This window comes from Conger conger, chromosome 11, assembly GCF_963514075.1.
Source record: "Conger conger chromosome 11, fConCon1.1, whole genome shotgun sequence".
Classification (NCBI taxonomy): Eukaryota; Metazoa; Chordata; class Actinopteri; order Anguilliformes; family Congridae; genus Conger; species Conger conger.
Window position 1 is genome coordinate 9,774,049 of NC_083770.1, and position 21,373 is coordinate 9,795,421.

General features: G+C 43.1%; 1 protein-coding gene across 1 annotated transcript; it reads right to left on the reverse strand.

Moving 5' to 3' along the window:
- Positions 1 to 11,836: 11,836 nt before the first annotated feature.
- lipg (lipase, endothelial) lies at positions 11,837 to 19,740 on the reverse strand. The gene is made up of 10 exons (XM_061260014.1): positions 19,482 to 19,740; positions 17,956 to 18,152; positions 17,271 to 17,450; positions 16,802 to 16,913; positions 16,301 to 16,525; positions 15,723 to 15,965; positions 15,240 to 15,360; positions 13,555 to 13,776; positions 12,846 to 12,950; positions 11,837 to 12,478 (listed from the first exon to the last, which is right to left on the reverse strand). The coding sequence occupies exons 1-10, from the start codon at positions 19,564 to 19,566 to the stop codon at positions 12,466 to 12,468; spliced, it is 1,503 nt and encodes a 500-aa protein (XP_061115998.1). The 5' UTR covers positions 19,567 to 19,740; the 3' UTR covers positions 11,837 to 12,465.
- Between the last annotated feature and the right edge of the window lie 1,633 nt (positions 19,741 to 21,373).

Below are 21,373 nucleotides of genomic sequence, written 5' to 3' on the forward strand. Positions count from 1 at the left end.
TCCTCGATGATGCTTCGTCCTACAGCAATACGCTGATCTGAAACATACTGCTGAAGCAACAGATTCGTTTTTCCAACCCAGAAACTGGAAAATTAGTGATGGGCCAAGTCGTTCACATATGCTGAAGAGAAATCTCAAGGCTACTATTCCCCAGAACAAGCAGGAGCTGAAGATGGCTGCAGTACAGGATATGTGACAAAGTACTAAACATTCATTTACATAACATTAATGCTGTATGTCTGTAATCTCTACGTGGTGAAACCAAAGTGAACAAAAATACCCTTTAATAAAAGCCGAGGATGCGCACTTTAACCATTAGAAATCTAAAATTGCGTACAGAACCAAATTAAGAAATAAATTTAAATTTAAACACTATGGAGCTCACAGTATGTGGCAAGAATAAATTGCAGGAACTCTTATGCTGAACATAATATCCTGTTTTCCTTGATCCCCTCACATGGCAGTATATATTTATTGAGAAATCTACACACTAACACCTTTTAGTGAGGATATGGCTAATCATATCGCCACGTGATAACTAAGTCTCAAGATCAGCATTTTCTGTAACTACTGTACTACTTTCTCACATTCCTTCTGTCTGAGTTTCCCATGAGAAAGTCTCACATTCTGAAAATGGTTTGAATTGAAAATGGTTTCCGTAGGTCAGCATGTAGACTCTGAGTGTCTGCCATTGTTCTGCTGGACGCACACACACAAGTGCTTCTCTGTGTGAAGCACATTGTCCTGTTCCATCTGGACTCAGGCAGACTGCTTTACAAAATGGCGACGGAGCTTGTACATGCCCAGACCCACACTGCTCCATATTGACCTCTTTAAAAGCATATTTCTGAAATAGCTGTGATTTAAATGCGACTGTAATCGCTGTGTGGAGTCTTATCTAGAGCTGCTTTTTTCTGACAGCTTTCGCTATAATTGACGTGGAGATTCAGCTTATGAGCCTGGTGCAATCGGCAATAGAATAAAAATCTAGGTTACATGGTTATAGTTTAGGGTTAAGGTTAGGAGTAGAGGTTATAGTTATAGTTTAGGGTTAAGGTTAGGAGCAGAGGTTATGGCTATAGTTTAGGGTTAAGGTTAGGAGTAGAGGTTATGGTTATAGTTTAGGGTTAGGAGTAGAGGTTATGGTTATAGTTCATGGTTAGGAGTAGAGGTTATGGTTATAGTTCATGGTTAGGAGTAGAGGTTATGGTTATAGTTTATGGTTGGGAGTAGAGGTTATGGTTATAGTTTATGGTTAGGAGTAGAGGTTATGGTTATAGTTTATGGTTAGGAGTAGAGGTTATGGTTATAGTTTATGGTTAGGAGTAGAGGTTATGGTTATAGTTTATGGTTAGGAGTAGAGGTTATGGTTATAGTTTATGGTTAGGAGTAGAGGTTATGGTTATAGTTTATGGTTAGGAGTAGAGGTTATGGTTATAGTTTAGGGTTAGGAGTAGAGGTTATGGTTATAGTTTAGGGTTAGGAGTAGAGGTTATGGTTATAGTTTATGGTTAGGAGTAGAGGTTATGGTTATAGTTTATGGTTAGGGGTAGAGGTTATGGTTATAGTTTAGGGTCAGAAGTTGAGGTTATGGTTATAGTTTATGGTTAGGAGTAGAGGTTATGGTTATAGTTTATGGTTAGGAGTAGAGATTATGGTTATAGTTTATGGTTAGGAGTAGAGGTTATGGTTATAGTTTAGGGTTAGGAGTAGAGGTTATGGTTATAGTTTAGGGTTAGGAGTAGAGGTTGTGGGTATAGTTTATGGTTTGGAGTAGAGGTTATGGTTATAGTTTATGGTTAGGAGTAGAGGTTATGGTTATAGTTTATGGTTAGGAGTAGAGGTTATGGTTATAGTTTATGGTTAGGAGTAGAGGTTATGGTTATAGTTTATGGTTAGGAGTAGAGGTTATGGTTATAGTTTATGGTTAGGAGTAAAGGCTATGGTTATAGTTTATGGTTAGGAGTAGAGGTTATGGTTATAGTTTAGGGTTAGGAGTAGAGGTTATGGTTATAGTTTATGGTTAGGAGTAGAGGTTATGGTTATAGTTTAGGGTTAGGAGTAGAGGTTATGGTTATAGTTCACTGTTTATCCCTCCTCCTCCTCTGCGAACGCGCTGACGTGGAAATCCCTCCTAAACCTTGGCTGTGCCAATTAGAACCAATGTAATATTGTAACAATGTTTTAACACAAAAATCTTACCAATTGTACCTTTAAGTCCCATTTGTGTGGAATAGTTCAGTGGTACGCAGTCATACCAGCAGTGCCATGGTGTGTGATACCTGCCCCTTTGGCCTGAATGGGTAGGGCTTCATACACAGGCGTCACATGCTACAGGATTAGCGTCACACCGCATTTGGGTTTTTCCACTGGATAGCAGCAGTTCCCACACTAAAGCCGCATTACTGGTAGTATTCCTTTTCTGAAATGCCAGCCGTTGTTATGGTTAGGGTTGAACTTGATGTTTGAAGCTGTATTGAGGTCATTATGCAGGCTGTCCCAAGTAAGCCGGCTCACACTACACAATGCGTGTACACAACACTGGTGCACGCGTTTAACGGTTTGGCAACAACTGGGATCTCATGCTATTTCATCAGAATACTTCCGTTAAAACGTATTCGTTAAATTCCCAGACGTCTCAACACCCACGTCAGGAAGCTCCAGATTTTATCGTTGAACAACTCACACCACTCGATCAAGCTTTCGACTAGCGATTTTCCAATCAGAAAAATGTGTTGGCGACGGCTATATCGTGGCTAGAATCATGTAGTGTGAGCTTAAGAGGGAATGCTGGGAAAGCTTAGAGCATGTCGTAGTCTGCACACTGACACCAGCCTGCACACTGACTCTGTCCTGCACACTGACACCAGCCTGCACACTTACTCCTGCACTTGCACAGGATCCAAAACATATATGCTATACATTTACCTCCTGTAAATGCCAATGAAACGAAACACAAACAAAAATTCAACCATTCAGGAGAAAATACACACAAGTGCTCTCTGATTCTCTGCGACTGTCTGGTATTTATTGTGTGTTCATCATGGCATTGCAGATTCAAATCTCATTTTGAGTCTAATTATTTAGTTGTAATAGTCATAATTAGATAGTTTAGGGCGTGCATTTAATTATGCAAATGAAATCCCCAATTTTTTATATGGCCATATTGGATCCTGTCTGTCTCAAATTTAGACTGTGGAGAGAAGGTACCAAATGTCGCCTTCGGCCAATGGTACACAACGTTCCTTCAAACTAATGTTATAATCTCAGAAGCAAAGTAAGTTATACTCCGTAGAAGCTTGGGAGGTACAGATGGGTGCTGATCACGGCAGTTTAACTGCTCGTTCATTTACGGCTGAATGCTTCTCATATGACAGCAGCCGTCTTGTATATTCCCCTAACTGCAATAACCATTTTACTGTAAGACATGTGTTGATGTGTGTTGACCATTCTTGCGCAAAATGGCTGCCGTTGCATCACCCAGGTGGGTGCTATACATTGGTGGTTGCGGCGGGTTTCCCCCTCATCACTGTAAAGCGCTATATAAATGCAATTATCTATCTATCTAAAATATACAAGGAAGGGCTCTGTGCACACTGTATGACAAACAACCTACACTAAGTGGTTATCATTGCAATTTGTCATTCACAGTCACTTATTTTTGTCACCAAAAAAATCTTAGTAAAAATACCTCTATTGATACTTTTCCAGTACAGTTAAGCTGCGTAGATGTAAATATCTACCCTGGGGAGTTTTCCATTAGCTGGTACTTCTTAGTATACCGGTACTAAAATATACATAGTTACATGGAAACTATGATTTTACATGTTATACCCAAAATAAATATTGCACACATAGTTATTCCAGAACCATTAACGGTCAGAGTGTCTGACCACTTCCCTGAAAGAAAGATTCTTGCAGGCATACATTGGGACCCTAAAATTTGTGTACCACTGGTTTAAATGTATCTTCTGAATCTGTATGTGATCCAAAGCAAACCCCAACGCTTAATGGTATATGATACCTTTCTGCGAATTTTAGAGCTAGATTGTTTTTTTAGAGATTTTTTACTGTTTATGAATTATAAAAAAGGAAAAGGGGCCTGTGCAAAACTGTGGGAACTCTTAAAAAGATGATTACTAAGCCCCAGACCCAGGTGATTCACTTGTTAGGGCTTCAGTGAGTCAGGGGAGTATAATTTCAGGGCTGAATGTTTTATTCTGAAGTAACTCCAGTCCATCTAAAGTATCCAGCTGCAGTGGCTGGTCTGTCTGGTGTTAACAATCATAGGTTCCTCTAAACAGTTGTTCAAGTATTTCAGAATAAAGATGCTTCATTTCCACCAAGAAGGAGAAGGCTACAAAAACTCTCAACGTTTCACACTACCTATTTCCACTATCAGAAACATTATTACAAAATGGAAGATAAATGGAACAGATGAAATCAAGGCAAGGTCTGGAAGACCAAGAAAGATTTCAGATAGAATGGCCCGAGACCTGGTGAGAAATGCTCAGGAGAACCCACACATCACTGCAAAAGGGCAAAAAAGAGTAGCATGCACAGGTCTAGCTGTTCATAGGACAACAATACAACCTACTTTAAACAACAAAGACCTACATGGCAGAGTTACCAGAAATAACAACCTCTACACAAAATTAAGCTTCTGAAGTATGTATTGAAAAGCTTGAAGCCTTTTGTAACAATGTGTTATGGACTGACAAAATCTAAATTGAACTTTTTGGCCACCACCAAAGTAGGTATGTATGGAAATAAAATGGTGAAGGCTTTGTATAGAATAACATCTTGCCAACTGTGGAGCATGGAGGTGGATCCATTATGCCTTGGGGTTGGGTGGCGGCTGGGGGCAGAAGAAATATTGTGTACCTCAGGGAAAGACGGATGAAGGCTTTGGAATGGCAACTACAGTCCCTAGAGTTGAATATTATTGAAAATCTGTGGAAAGATCTCAAATGTGTGATACAAGCAAGGAGGCAGAAGAATGTTTCTGAGCTAGAGGTGGTCTGTCTGGAAGAATGGGAACAAATTCCAAAAGCGAGAATTGAAAGACTCTTAGCGTTTACAAGCTGTTATAGTTGCCCGGGGAGGAATTGCAAAGTACTAACTGACAGGACTCCCATGCAGGCACATTTGCATGCACACAAATATGCAGAATATACGCAATTATCAATTCACACATTTATAAACATAAATACACACTGATGTGCACATGCATACAACAAACATACAACATTGCATGTATACACAAACGCACATGTACAAATACAGTTCATGTTTACATGCGCTCAAAGCACACGTTTGTACGACCTTTCTTTGCCCCGATGAGGGTACTGTAAGAATGTGTGTGGGTGTGTGTGTGTGTGGCTATAAAAGAAAGTAGAGGAAAGTTTGGCAGTTATTTACCGACAGTGTAAGCCATGTGAGAGATTAACTGTATTTGTTTACCATCAGCTTGCACGCTGTAACCTTTATCACCCATTTGCGTCAGGCAGGGACCAACACCCCCACTACAACACTCACTGTACATGTGCGAAATAATCCTGATTTATTACACCCTTGACATTTTACATCCTCACAGAACAGTCAGTCAAACAACTTGTGCTTTGTAGAAAAATCTCTTGGGACAGAAACTCCCAACTATTCCTACGAACCATGGATATTTCAATCATGCAGAAACAGTACTCTGTACAATAACATAAAATAAATAACAAAACATTTTGAAGGTCTCGGTAGTAGGAAAGCTGTGATCGGTAGCATGAGAACCATTTTGTTAACGCTTGTAATGTGCGTTGAGCAAGATTCTGCAGCCACCAAACTGTTGCCAGTTGACATGTCAGTATATCTTACTGGCCATACGCCTGTCATTTGTCACATGATACTAGGTTATATAGACAAGGAACAAAAGGAACGCGTACAGTTATGCTGGGCATGACGTCAGACTGTGTCACTATTTCCATGGTTACAATGAGCCTAATTTTGTGACGGATAGTTTACTCACGATAGTTCACTATTCCACTGTCCACTTTTAGCTGTTAGAGGACTTCTGCTAGCATGTGACAGCACGTGTGGTAGTGTCTTTAGGTATGGATAACCTACAGGATTCTCAACAGCAGAATCACACTTTTTCAAAGTCAAACTCTGAACACTGCTTCAGAGAGAAACCCGTTAGCCTTTAGCATGTGGCTTTGAACCCTTGGCGAATGACAGCACAGCAAACACAAGCAACCTTTTGGCCCAAAATATGAATGACAAATACATATTACATATTAATTGCTTGTAATATTAATGATTAAACATGTGTACATATTTGTAAGCACATGGCAAACAACAAAGAACTTTGAACTCAAATCACAAGATTAGGCAGGTCATTAGTTTCAGCAGAAATGGCTCCATGCTGTATGTGCACCATTTTACATTTCACATTTAGCAGACACTTTTGTCTAGTTTGATTCACACAAATTACATTTTTACATAAAATCCATTCATTTTACTGAGCTAAATTAAGTACTAACAGATTAAGTATGCTCAAGAGCACAACTATTAATTGTTCTTTGTTAATTTGTTTCCTATAAGCAATGAACGGTGTATCTCTGTGTGTGTGGCCATATAATGAGATACAGCTTTGAACAGGCTGACTGCTTTGTAGACACGAAATACAAACAGAAAAAGAATGACCAGCAATTAGCGGCTGCAGGCTAAGAATTAACTAAGCAACAGTCGTTACAGTGCACAGCCTATTACTGTACAACGCTGGAATGCCACGTACCACAAGATAAAATTGCCCGCCCCTCTCCACCACCACACACGCACACATACACAACATAACACAACATGCATGTACACACACATGCATACACACACATACACAGCATAACACAACATGCATGTACACACACATGCATACACGCACATACACAGCATAACACAACATGCATGTACACACACATGCATACACACACATACACAGCATAACACAACATGCATGTACACACACACATGCATACATACACATACACAGACACTAACACACACACACACATGCACATGCACACACACACATAGACAGTCACACACCCTTCACACCCCAATGGAACTGAAACAATTCCTTTCATCATCCCAACCTCCCCTGGACAGTATGAAGTAGAGCACAGTCTGTTCATGTAAAATGCACAATTAACTAATTCCAGACATATTTCAGTCACATTGTGCGAGTTGACAGTAGCCACTCAGAGATAAAGGTTGGCTGGAGGTGGTGGGAGTTGTCAAGGAGTCACACTTTCTGCTGTGGGATGTTGCTCAACACTCAATGCTAATAGTTATGCAAGCACTCTCTGCACACAGAACATATTTCTGTATATAGTCATATGGTGCATATTTCAGCATATAGTCATACAGTATATATTTCTTCATACAGAATAGTATGCAGTATCATTTTCTAAAGGTGTTACAGCAAGCCAGACCATTACATTACATTAATGGCATTTGGCAGACGCTGTTACCCAGAGCGACGTTCAGTCAATTAGACTAAGCAGGAGACAAACTTCCCCTGGAGCAATGGAGGGTTAAGGGTCTTGCTCAAGGGCCCAACGGCTGTGCGGATCTTATTATGGCTACACCGGGGATCGAAGCATTGACCTTGCGGGTCCCAGTCCCAGAATTTCTATAAATTCCTTACAGCAAAAAGGTATATTGAAGAGACAATTTTCAAAGACTAAAGTTATAATAAAATTATTACTTATAGTCATGCAAAAAAACATTAATTAATTCATTATCCTCACCCGCTTATCCTGAACAGGGTCGCAGGGGGGCTGGAGCCTATCCCAGCATACATTGGGCGAAAGTCCATCACAGGTCACACACACCATTCACTCACACCCACGGGCAATTTAGACTCTCCAATCAGTCTAACCTGCATGTCTTTGGACTGTGGGAGGAAAGCAGAGAACCTGGAGGAAACCCACGCAAACACAGGGAGAACTCCGCACAGAGAGGATTCGAACCCAGGACCTCCTTGCTGTGAGGCAGCAGTGCTACCCACTGCGCCATCCGTGCCACCCTATGCAAAAATAGCATTTATATATTCTATTAAATATGCAGTATATGTTTATGGAGTGAATATTGCTAAGTAAGAATAGAATATATAGAAAGCAATGGCAGGCACCATTCTAACAGTAAAATGTAGATACAATATGCTGCATCAATAAAATATGCTCCTTCAAACTCGTGGTTAATCATTTGGCTGAGAAAGTAAAGTCAGAAATCTCCTAGCATCCCTTGCTGATTAAAATCTACTCACCAAACAAAATTACTGTTAATACAGTGGATTGGATGTATGCCCACGTGATGAAAAAGACTGTCCAAAGCATGATGGGAAATGTTGTTCGCTGGCTGACTTCTTAAAGTAAATTCAGCAATTATTTCATATGTCAGGATTTCAGACATTTTATGAACAAATGAACAGCTGCTTTAAGGTTATTTTACAGTTCAGCCATGTATGATTGCCCAACAATGGGTGATGTTTCATTATCACCAACATACTATCACTGCTGATCTTCGATATTGAACACAGTAGCTTATAAAATATATAAACACATAAAGATAATAGAACACATTGCCAAAGTGAGTCATTTACACTTACTGCTGAAACAAATTACTTAACTGGAGATGAAAACATTTCATAATATTGTCATGACTAAGCCAGTGTCAAAGGTCAAAGTTAAATACAATTAATTCTGGGGGATGGGCTCAACTATGATTGCAATAATAACAATTCATTAATCACTCAATTAATCGACAATCTTATATTGATGGTATTTTTTCAATGAATATTTCAAGTTTCTCTGGTGGAAAATGTTCTCAAGTTTCCATTTCATTGAACTTTTGAAACTTTGATTTTGACTTGGACTTAGACTACCGACACTGTGACATTTCATATTTTAAAGGACATTCCTCCTTGCTACCCTGCTCCACTTTGTGTCCGTAGAACAGGCAAACCGCTTTCAACCAAATATAGACAAAAGATCGAGGTTAGGGCGGGCTCTCACGTGATGAACGCTACCGTGCCAAACTGCTCCTACACAGAGAGGCTTAGACTCAGGGGTCAGAGGTCGAGGGGGAGGGGCCACATTGCTACTGGGTGCTAATTAGCATTACAAAACTGCACATGAGAAATATGTGGCCCAACACTCCGCTGTTGAGCACAGGCACGACCCAGAAAGCCTGAGGCCATTAAAGCTCTGTTTCTGCCGTCTAGCAGAGAGAATGTTAGGGTGCACTCATACGCGCAGTTTTACGGCAAAAAGATATGCTGTATTCTGTAAATACTCTGTACACATAATGTGCTTGCATACGATTGATAATTTAGGCCTGTTAGAAAAACATGTAACAAGATGCAAAGCTGGATAATCTGTATAACTATGAAACACAGTTTGAGCTGAACTGTTGACCCCTGACCAGTTTTATCCTGCTGAAGTGTTGTTGTTTGCATCCGCACTGGTGAGGGTGTTTTAATACTTAATATTCACATCACATTCACTCACGCAGCCACACTGCAGTTCAGGCAAGGACTAGAGGGGCAGAAATTTTTTAATTAAGCGTTTGGACCTCAGTATAACTTGTTTTTTTAGGCGCAAGGCAAGTTTGCACATTGCCACAATGTTCCTTTGCTTTGGATATTTCAGTACTGTTGTGTTTATCCACACCTACAACCTAAACCTGAAGTTTTAATTCATTTTCATTTCCACGTGCATGTCACAGTAAACTTGGAATCGAAACGGCATACATTTACACTACTGTAAATATAAACTGCTACCATTTTCGGATCTGCTAAATTGTACTGCCACTGTACTTTCTTAAGTCTTAAGTGCACGCCTTGAAACAGATTCCTTTTAATTTTACCCCTACTTTCTCTAAACATGGAACTCGTAATTTGTGTGTTCTTATGGCTGAATCTCCCTTCTATGGAAAATGGGAGAGAGGGCAGCTTTTTCCATGACCTGTAAAATGAGCTGTTTGATTTTCTCACCCAGCAAGGCACAGTTGGAGGATGGTTCATGTGCAGCCTGCACAGCGGCCTGTGAGCACGGGAGTGACAGAGGGGGGTCACTGGTCTCGGATGACTGAACCCCCCCCCCCCCCCATCACATGACATGCTTGCGCCAATCGTGGCCTGAGAGCAAAAGCAGGATGTGCCTTAACAGAACGAGCCATAGGCAACCCCGAACAAGTACTAGACACAGCCCAGGGGGGACAACGATGACTGTGTGAGACACAGCCCAGGGGCTGAAGATCAGTGAGGCACAGTTTTCCCAGCGGGTTTCCCACAGAAACACAACACTCATACCCCCTCCATGTACTGGCAAGCAAAAACCATTTCCAAGCACATTCCCTGAAGCTAACACACCCATGTTAGCATCACATCTACACCCCTGCACCAAGCCACAATGTTTCTTCTGGAATTTCCAGTTCTGTGTTCATATGGCGTTTACATTTTGTCCATTTACCTGCCATTTCCATGCCTTCGTTAACCAGGCAAAGGATGTGAATCTGCTGACAGGGGGCGGGGCGTCAGGGGGGCGAAGGAATGTCATGCCATTCCTGATCGGCCCCCTTGGATCATTCTGCCGATTGGCCAAGAAACCTTTCCGTTAATCCCAGGCTTTAGGCCAGGAAAGTTTTGCAAGTCTTCATTATGAGGGTGTCTGCCGTTCTAGCCCCCAGTGCCGAATGCAGGTGTAGCATAGGGTCCAAGGGGTAATATTGAGAAATGCGCAGACGGAAGCCAACAGCACCTGTACAGGAGGGCGTAATCTTTTAAAAGGGACAGGTTCGACATCAAACATGGATTTGAATGATTGCGTGTAGTGCCCTGGGGATGACGCAGAGGACAGGAATGCGGCGTGTTGAAACAGGATGGGCTGGGAAGGTGAGCGCGTGGGAGCGGAGAGTACACACCTTTCTCCACTTTACAAAAGGAGTTCCACCGTGGGGAGAGATAAAAATGTCAACATAAAAGGAGGCAGCGCTTTTAACTTCCTCCAAAACAAACCTCCACACCGGACTTGCAGCTGAGTCAGTGGCGGCCGGTTTAGGACATGCGGGAGAAAGCCAGCGGCTCTGCCAACTCAGCGGTGTCGGGTGGTGCGACGTTGATGGACAGCTCACTGAACTAATAGAAGCCAGGGTGTGTTCAGAGCATCCAGTATGCAATATATACTAGACAGCATAGATTGTATCGATACTCAGTTTTATCGCTCACGTTTTGTAAACTTTGTCTTTTTGATATCTCTTGGAGTACTTGACCTAAGCGAACAAAAAAATTATATATAAACATTTTATTTATTACAAGGAACCATCTCTTGCTGATTATCTTGACATGTTCCTTGACAGATCCATCCATTATCTGAACCCGCTTATCCTGATCAGGGTCGCAGAACCTGGAGCCTATCCCAGCATACATTGGGCGAAAGGCAGGAATACACCATGGACAGGTCGCCAGTCTATCTCAGGGCACACACACCATTCACTCACACACTCATACCTACGGGCAATTTAGACTCTCCAATCAGCCTAACGTGCATGTCTTTGGACTGTGGGAGGAAACCGGAGTACCCGGAGGAAACCCACGCAGACACGGGGAGAACATGCAAACTCTAGCATTCTGCATTCTAGATATTGGTTTTGACATTTTATTGGCAAAGAAAATGGTTAATATTCGAGAGATCCCCCCTCCCAGAGCTCATGCCTTAAGCCCCACCTGCCTCCCCTGTAGGTATTACCCCAATCTTCAGTCCCAAAGCAAAAGGCTGGAGAGAAGCACTTACAAACAGGTGAACAATTTAATTTTCAAAAAGAGGTATTTACATTATAAACAAACATACAACCACTCGTCATGGCACACAATAAATTATAGTACACTGAAAAATAGATCAACACATGAATCCTGTAGATTTACAATACACTTAATTTGTACAGTGTTTTTCACATTGAGCGACGTTCACAATACTCCCCCCCGAAATGTCAACAGGTCAGTCATATCCCGCACACGTATGCAGCATCTGCGACAAGCACGTGTGCATTTCCACATGGGTGTGCGTGTGCGCGTCTGGCCATTGGGGCCTCGTCAGTGTTGTCTCCAATCAGATCTTGCGCGGCCAAGACGGAGTGTAACAGTTGAGATGTTTCCGTAAGGTGCCTCCAGGCAGGAAATAGAACTTGGTCGAGCAGTGCTTCCTTCATCAATTATGTGACCATCTGCCCGTGGCCTGCCCCAGGGCAAACGTGTCCCATGCTATTGGACCGTGAGGTCCGTGTCATGAAGCAGCCAATCAGACAACACACCCCCCCCCCCCCCAGACTGTGCACTCAAAGTGCTTCTCTCCTGGTGCTGGCACAGGTCCCTTTCAGTAACAGTGGCTCCTGGCTGCTGGACAAGTACATGATCTAGACTCAATAGTGCAATCTGCAAAAGAGAGAGAGAACCAAGATTACACAGGGTATACCATTTTTTTAAATTTATAATCTATTATTTCTTTTATTTATCAGGGACAGTGCACATTAAGTCAACATTTTCAGTTTCCACACCAATGTGAATGTGCTCGGGCTAATTTAATCTGTAGTCCTTGACCGGCATGTCTTTGGATACAATTTCACAATTTCCTTTCAAACATTGTACACCACCCTAGTTTTTAGGTTCTGTATTTAAATAAGAAACCAAATCTTCTTCCTTTTTTTTCGCTTAATGTTGGCTCTCCCGTGTGTTGGGACCATAGACTGTATAAAGAGTAGAGGTTGGGACTGAAAGGCGATCGGGAGTCTGGAGCTCGCACCTTTTTCTGGGCTTCACTTCCCAGCCGTCTCGGCATTTCACGAACGTCAGATGACCCCCCTGGGCGATGTCAATGGCAGCAAGGTCTTCAGCACAGAACGTGAACCTGGGTTTGAAGAGAATTCAAAATCTGGATAAACACTCAAGTTTACTCATTACGTTCCGTCCTGTCCAAAGGAACACAAATTACTGGTATTTATACAGTAGGAAGGATCATGCAGAAAATACATACAGCCCTGCGGACAGAAAAATATCCACCACTCCCTCCTCCTCAAATGTGTTTTAGACCCAATGCCATGGACAAATTACTGACAGCGAACCCCATGGGCAAATTACTTAACGATACAAAATATTACCAGCAGATGCAAGACCATGGGCAAAACTACTGATAGAGCAAACACTACAACCAAATTACTGACACTGAGCCAAAATCATGGAACAATTACTGACAGAGTCAACACCATGGGTGATTTGCTGACAATAATCACACAGTGGGTGAGTGGTTGACACAGATCTGTTTGAAAGGGCCAGACATGTTAATTGATGTTGCACATTGAGACCAGTGAGGGAAAATGCACTGGATGGTGTGCATCACCATCTCCCCAACACCCAACACCCACAACATGCCCTCCCGTCCGTTAGCCTACGCTACATGCTACACGCCATTCTGACCGCACCCCTGAGGTTCCTCCGAATGGGCGAACACTCACTTCTTCTGGGTCTCTCCACACTTGACCCGGATTCGGCGGACCTGCAGCTCCTGCTTGCCGGTGGCGCTGGACCAGGACCACGCGCTCTTCAGAGACTTCCACATCGAGCCCCAGGACTGGGACGCCCCCTCCCAGGACAGCTTGATCTTGAGCAGGTCTCCGATCTCATTCTCCGTGAAGACCAGGAAGGTGTTCGTAAAGTTCAGTCCAACTCGGTCAAGCCTGGGGGGGTCAAACACAGGACAAGGAGGGATGCTTTAATTTGGAGAGGCCTGCCTGTGTCACCCTTGGGATAAATGTGCTTTCCCCATTAATACAGTTAAGAATGAAGTTTAACTTCATTTTAATTCCACGCAAATGTGGGGAGCATAAGGCTTAAAAGCCCAAGAAGGAGAAGCAGTGTTTATAAGCCAGTCTCGGTATTCAGAAAGCATTCACATTAGATCACATTTTTCATCATATAACATCAGGCAATGCTAGCATCTCAACCAGAATTGTACACATGTTAACCCCAGTCACAATGTGGGGTGAATCCATCATCTGATTGTCAAATTCAGTCAACATCCTGAGTGACCCATTTCACCCTACTTTTATGGAGTTTGTGTCGCTGGCAATATTTGAGACCCCGAGCATGCACTTAATGGTTGAAGGGATTCAACTCAAGCACATTTCCTAGGGCAAATACAAATGCAAAACAAAAATGCTATCTATATAGCAGACATTCTGAGAAATCTATTCAAAAGTTAGAAACCTTTGCATAGCAAAAATATTTGCATAGGAATTTGTTTGCCTTATATTGAAATGAGCCCCATTTAACGGTCTGTGCAATGATACCCCACATATGGGAATTACTGTACTTAGTTTATCAATCATGTTCAATGTACATCATTTACCAATGAGCAGGTCTCCATTTCATTCTACTGCATCTCCATCGAAAAATGATATGTTCCCTTCAAACAATGTGTGAAGAATTCAGAATGAATTATAAAAATAAAATGTAAACCCTGAATATTCATGAAGTTTAAAAAATTATGTTTTCACCCAAAATTTCCATTGGCTGTAGCACCTTTGTTTAACTTAACAAGCGACAAATCGATAGTTTTACAAAGAGCGAGGTTGCATCAGACTTCAACTGGATATGCTAATTTCATAAATATAACGAAGCATCAGCGGTGGTCAAAATTCTATATATATATATATATATATATATATATATATATATATATATATATATATATATATATATATATATATATATATATATATATATTTTTTTTTTTTTTTAATCATTAAAAAAATAAATAAACAGCTCAACAGGCTTCCAGGAAAAAGAAAAATCTGATAAACATTGCGAGTACAAACCACAGCCTACAGACGGAAACCACATTGTGGCTTATTGTCACTCGCTTCACCGCAGAACCGGCCAAGTGAAGGCAGTTCAGTGAGCGTTACGGAGCTTCAAAACAGTACTTTTCCATCCTCAGCACCTTGTTCCTCAGGCAGATTACGCTACTACGCTCCGGGCATCATGTCAAAATGCACAAAATGCCCCTAAATTTATTATCACATTTCTCAAGGTGCCATGGAAAACGAAGGCACCATCGCAGCATTCTCTACACAGGAGAAACCCTGCACAAGCATCCTCATTGCAGGACATGGGCCCCACAGAATTGCTTCATACTTACACTTCCACGCTGATGTCTCCGGTGTCATTGTGGGCCCCGTACAGTTGCACAGTAAAAGAGGGGTCCGCATCTTTAGCGTGTTTCCTGTCGAACACGTGCATCTTCATCTGGTAGTGGTAGCCTGCAAAGACCAACAGCAAGGCTGTGAACCAACAGTGCCCGGACTACCATACTCCATATCAAATGTGCGTCATGGGGGCTGATGGTTGTTCATGTGTCAAAAACTCTGTTACAGCGCATAGATGGGGCCCCATGGTTTGGCACCTGTTTTGTACCCACAAGCAGAAAACAGCAGTGCAACAGGATGTGGCAGCCAATGACAGGTATACGTTCACTCAAATTGAAAATAGAGGTCACAGCGTGATGATGGGGCCTTCCAAAATAGAGAGAAAGGGAAGGGGCATAAAAAAATAAATTAAATAAATAAATTTTAAAAACCTGCTCCAGGTCCGAAACAGCAGGGAGGGCCAGGCAGGCGCTTACCTGCGAAAGGTGTGTCGGCCCGAGTCTTCAGGTACATCCTGCTGTTCCTCCTCTTGCGCATCTTCTTGGCGTTGTAGCCCATGTTGTTGCAGCGGTTCTTCCGGCAGCTGAGGCAGATGCCCTTCTTGAAGCGGTCGGGCCCCGTGCACTGGTAGGCGAAGCTCAGGTGGTCCTTGTCGAGCAGAGAGTCGACGAACAGGTGCACCGCCCTCTCGTGCTCACACTTCATTACATCTACTAAGTCTTGAGAGGGAGAGGGAGAGAGAGGTTAGACTTCATTCCAAACATCTATATCAGGGGTGTCAAACTGAATTCCCAGGGGGCCGCAGTTTCTGCAGGTTTTTGTGGTTTCAATCAGCTGCCTTGAGAACCAGGTGTGGATTATTTAGCCAATCAATGACCTCAATGAATCAGCTTCTGAGAACAACCAAAAAAACAAGCAGACACCTGTGGTCTAGATCAAGTGCAGGTAATGGAGCGGTTAGGAGCGAGTTAAGGGAGTGTAGAGGGTGAGGAGGAGGTCAGCAGAAGTAAAGGCGGGATAAAAAAAAAAAAAGTAATTAGATAAAAAAACTCACTCCCTGCAGCCGCGGTGGACAGCACGTCTCCCAGCCTACAGCCGGGCTGCACGTCGCCGCCGTTGGGGTAGATATCGATGTCCCCGATTGGCTGCTTGATGCCGATGCTGAAGCCCAGGGTCTCCCGCGTGTATGTGTGGAGCACGTCGACGAAGTCCGCGTCGTCCGGGGACAGCCGCCGGTCCGACTCCACACCCTCAAACATGGGCCCGGCGGGGTCCAGTCCTGAAAAGCGCGGGAGGAATCCTTAAGCCCTTTGAAACGCCCTCCCTTTCTCCTCAAAGCCACATAGTCCTCTCCTCTACCCCAACACTAGCGAAACTAAGAAAACTGGAAACTGGAAACCCTCATAGCGGAGTGAGCAGTGGTTTGGGGAAAGGGGGTCAGGAGCAGCAGTCAGGGAGAGGGTAACAGTGTTGGCCAAGGGGGTGGAGGAACAGTGGCATGGGGGGGGGGGGGTGGAGTATGCAATGCGCGGCCAGAAATTGCAACATTTCTTACCAGTGATCCTGCCAACAGTCCCCCGCACAAAGGTCCCTGCGTATCCAGCCACGTGTGCGCCCAGACTGTACCCGATCATGTGAACCCTCTCCAGAGGCAGCTGGACCTCGTCCTGTACAAACACAGCCAGCTGAGTACCCACACTCACACTGACGTACAGCGGCTTCTGCCGACAACGCCAGGATAGACCCATGCTGAGGTCACACATTCCACCAACACCTGGCCGCCAGGAGGCCTGATATTACATGCAGGACCGACAGGAAATGGGGCCAACCTGTTCCAATAGAGCAGAGAATGTCTAACCTGATCCCTTACAAGATTACAGTCCCGAGCTGGACATACTACTCCTTAAAAAAGTTAAAACGCAATGTCGAAAAGGAGCGTAAAGTTCCAAAAACACCATGACTAGTGTGAAGAGACAAAAGCTCCTGGGTGTGAATGAGACTTGCGGATGGACGCGGTGACACACCTGGAGCCAGTCCAGGAGGAGCGCGATGTCGCGCCCCACCATCTGGGTGTTGTTCACGGCGTCGGGGTAGAGCTGGTGCGCCAGGAGGATCCAGTCCACCACCACCACGTTGGCCTCGGTCTCCCTCTGCTGCACAGCCGAAACCAGCTGGTGCATCCACCTCTCGAACATGCCGCTCATCTGGGAGTGGAGCGGAGACGGTCAATGGGCCTTTCAGCACCAGAGGCAGCGGCATACTGGCAATAACGTGACAAATTCCTCAACCCGCCGGCCACAGACGAGCCAGCTATATCGGCTTAAACCGCATTAGGCATCAAATTGGATCTTATGGGAATTTTGTAAGTATGGGAAAATACTACATTATGGGCCAGCTTCACAGACACAAAGCTAAACCTAGTCCTAGACCAAATTTAATTTTGAGCAGAGATTCTCTGTACAAAACTCATCTTAGTCCAGGACTAGGCTTAATCCGTGCCTACATTAACACCCCCCTCCACAACACAGAAGGCACCACACACACGATCATAACCACACCTTTTGTACATACGCAGAGAGGGCTTAGTTCATCCACACAAAAATGAAACATCCTTATCAAATATTGATGAATCTTACATTTCACTCCACCCTAAGGTCCAAAATTGCTAAGGAGACCGAGCGACCTTTCTTTCAGAGTTCAACCTCTCACCGTCCAGCCGTGGATGACCAGGATAGTCTTCGCTGTGGCGTTAAAGCCACACTCCTGCAGACACTCCCGTCGACCCGGCTGCAGGTAGCAGCCGTCCTCGTCCAGGTCCAGAGACTTCCGCATGTTGAACTTAACCAGGGAGAGTGAGCCGTCCGCCTCACTGGGCTCCGTCGTAGGAGGTTTTTCAGTGAAGTCATCTGTAACAGTGATGGGACACATTTAGATTTACAATTACAAATCAACATCAATAACATGTCTGGATAAAAATGAACTCAGTGGATTGTTCACCAACTAAGAAATTGAGAGTTTCTATGTCCGTTTTCATAAGTATAATTTACTGAGCAAAGCCACAGCACCCAGGCATACTATAAGGAAAGGTGCCCGACTGGTTCCACGTCCAGCAGAGGTGATAGGAAAGGTCAAGCTCGCGCCGACCTGTGCCGTTCCCGCGAGTTCACCTAGGGAGACGCGCTCCCGCGATCAGCCTCCGATATAATTGCAGCAGGGTGGCACACTCGAGCGGACCGCCTGCCAAGTGATGCGCTACCCTGAACCATAGAACTAACCAGCAAGGCACATGCACAGAAAAATATGATCAAGCTTACGGTGACGTGTTCCCAGACTGCATCAACGCTATGCATATAGAAAACCGGACCAGCAAATTATAGAGTACAACAACCGCGTAGGCTACGGTTTTGTCATTTGAATAAGGGAATACGGTGAGCAGAATCGATACGTAAAAGTCAAACAGAGAACAGTTATCCTGTTTTAGGCGTAGTACAGACCTCCCCGGAAGCCCATCTCCAATATTTTAAGAAAGTTTAGCCTTGATCACTTCCAAATGAGATCATTTTATAACTTTATTCCGCTTACAAGGTCACGGCCCGTAGATGGTAGCCTACTTAAACGAACATTTCCACATCTGCAACGTGGCTTTTCAAAAGGAACTGTGCCGGTTTAAGTTACTTGTGCACTCAGGGGGGAAGTTTCAAGCATGCTTTTAAAACGCCAATGCGTAGTCCAGTCTCCTTCGTGAAGATATTTGCCATCTCAAAAATGTTTTTTTCGCATAAGCCTTGTGTAAAAATCTAAAAGTATAATTTGCCGAAACTCAAAACTAAAGAAAATAATGAGTGCACATGGTAACTAGATTAGGAAGGAGAAGCGATCACGGTTCCTGAAATAGCAGACATGCTAGGTGGGAACTTCCAGCATTTAAATTCAATCTCAATTGCCCGTTCTCCAAACTCTCATAAATTAATGTGGACCACGAATGAAATTCGTACAATAAACTACTGACAACTTATTTTCATTCCACTGCAATACATTTCATTCATTCAAGGTCAATTGAGGCAGTAGAAATCGCATAAGCAATCATTAGACTGTGCATAAGTGGATCGTCTTAGTTGTGTAGTATATTGCGCGATCACTGGGTCACATCACGGTGTATGACAAGCGCTCTCTAAGAACCGGTAATACGTCTTAATCATACGCGTTCATGGTGAGCGTACATGGCAAAATCTTACCTTCAAGGATTCCGCTTCCTCCAACTCTAGAAGTTAAAATGACAAAGGACAAAATGACAGGAATCCACAATGTATTGTATTTCATTTCTTTCCTTACAGCACAGATGCGAACCCCCAGTCTCGTAATTAAAGTGCACTGCAATATTTAAAACAATCCAGAAAATGCAGGGAGGGCGTTCGTGCGTCGTTTGAGTGGAGCCGGTCTTCTCCTTTATGCGTTGCACGAAAGTAGTGCGTGGCCTGGGGCGCGCTGCTCATTAGAGTTTTAAATAGTTTTCTTTTGGTCATCTGATCATCGGCAGATCTTAACGACGGAATTCAACGTTTCCAATTGGCCAAGCCCCCGAATTTACGTTTAAAGGCGTGGCATAAGAACATTTGAATGAAATTTGTAGCTTAGTACTCATGTTCCCTCTTAACCCTTTAGGGGTTTGTTGAAAACAAACACTTTGCTGTCTCCGTGTTCCATTGCGCTATATGGACTAGTGCAATTTAACACGGAGCTGTAGTAAGGACACAGGTGACGTATAAACAAACGATTCAACTAATCAATGGGATGAAGAATACGTACTGTTTTCATAATGAAAGATAAGCTCAAATGTAGCTACTGATAAATTAACATCGGTTCAGTGATGTAGACAGACCAAAAATTATCTTGCGCCGTATATACAACATATATTTACAGTTTCGTGGATGCACTCCAAATATAACTTATCAGAAAAATGTTTCTCATCGTGTTCTGTTAACTACGATTTCCTGTTTTGCTTCATTCTCTATTTGGAAAATGACAATTCGTTCAATATGATAAGTACACAAAGCCGTGAGATCCCTTTTTGTTTGACTAATACTATTCTTACATGAGTGCAATAACTGCTGAGAACATGCAGTATAATTTGGTTGCTGTCATTTACTAATCTGCGTGTCCGTTAATTTCCACACATTCATATACAAGTCCTAATCAGTTTTTGAATTGTTCATTTATTGTATTCGTGTTATCTTTGTTTTAGCTGCTGTAGAATGTCATGACCTTCGCAGTGTATAGCTGGGGGGAAACATCAAAGACTGACGCCATGGGAAACTATGTCGGCTGTGTGCATGGGGGGTATTACCTCACTTTAACTCGGGATCTGGAAGCTAAAAGTTCCGAGCCAAGTTTGGCTCTGTGCCAGATTATTGGATCAGGCCATCGACTGTGAAAAGTGAACTCACGCAACAGCATCTTACAATGGATCCCCTGTTAGTTTACTGGGAATAAATTCTGTAAATGTCACTGCAAAAGCTACACCTTCAAGGTCATTCATTGGTGTTCAGAATCACCCCATCACGTGATATCCAAACAATAATCCCTCAAGGAATGCACAACACGAAAATGTCTGGTGTGTATATAATTACAATATCTTTCTCACAACAGAAGACACCTTGAACTCAAGTGAAAGCGTTGCCAAGTGCTTAAATGTATATTTACATACAGGTAATGAATGCATACCCAAATATCACCTTGCATAAATTAATTCAAATGATTAATTGTTTTAGAAATAAATTATTTTATTTTATTTTTCTTTGAGAGTTCATTGTTAATTCCATGAATGTCTAGCGTATTACACCAATTGCCTGCCCCCTGGTGGTCATATTATAGCAGCTTACAGCCTAAAAACTGTAAGTACTTGGACGTACCATTTGGATCCTTGCAAGATCCTGCACATTCATGGGCTTGAGCTTATTAACTGCCCTCTTTAGTTCAGCCCACAGGTTTTCGATTGGATTGAGGTCCATGGCCTGAGATGGCCACTGCAGAACATAGATTTTGTTCTGTGTGGATTTCTATGTGGATTTGGAGGTATTTGGGCCATTGTCTTGCTTGAAAGTCTACCTACAGCCAAGTCTCAGCCTTG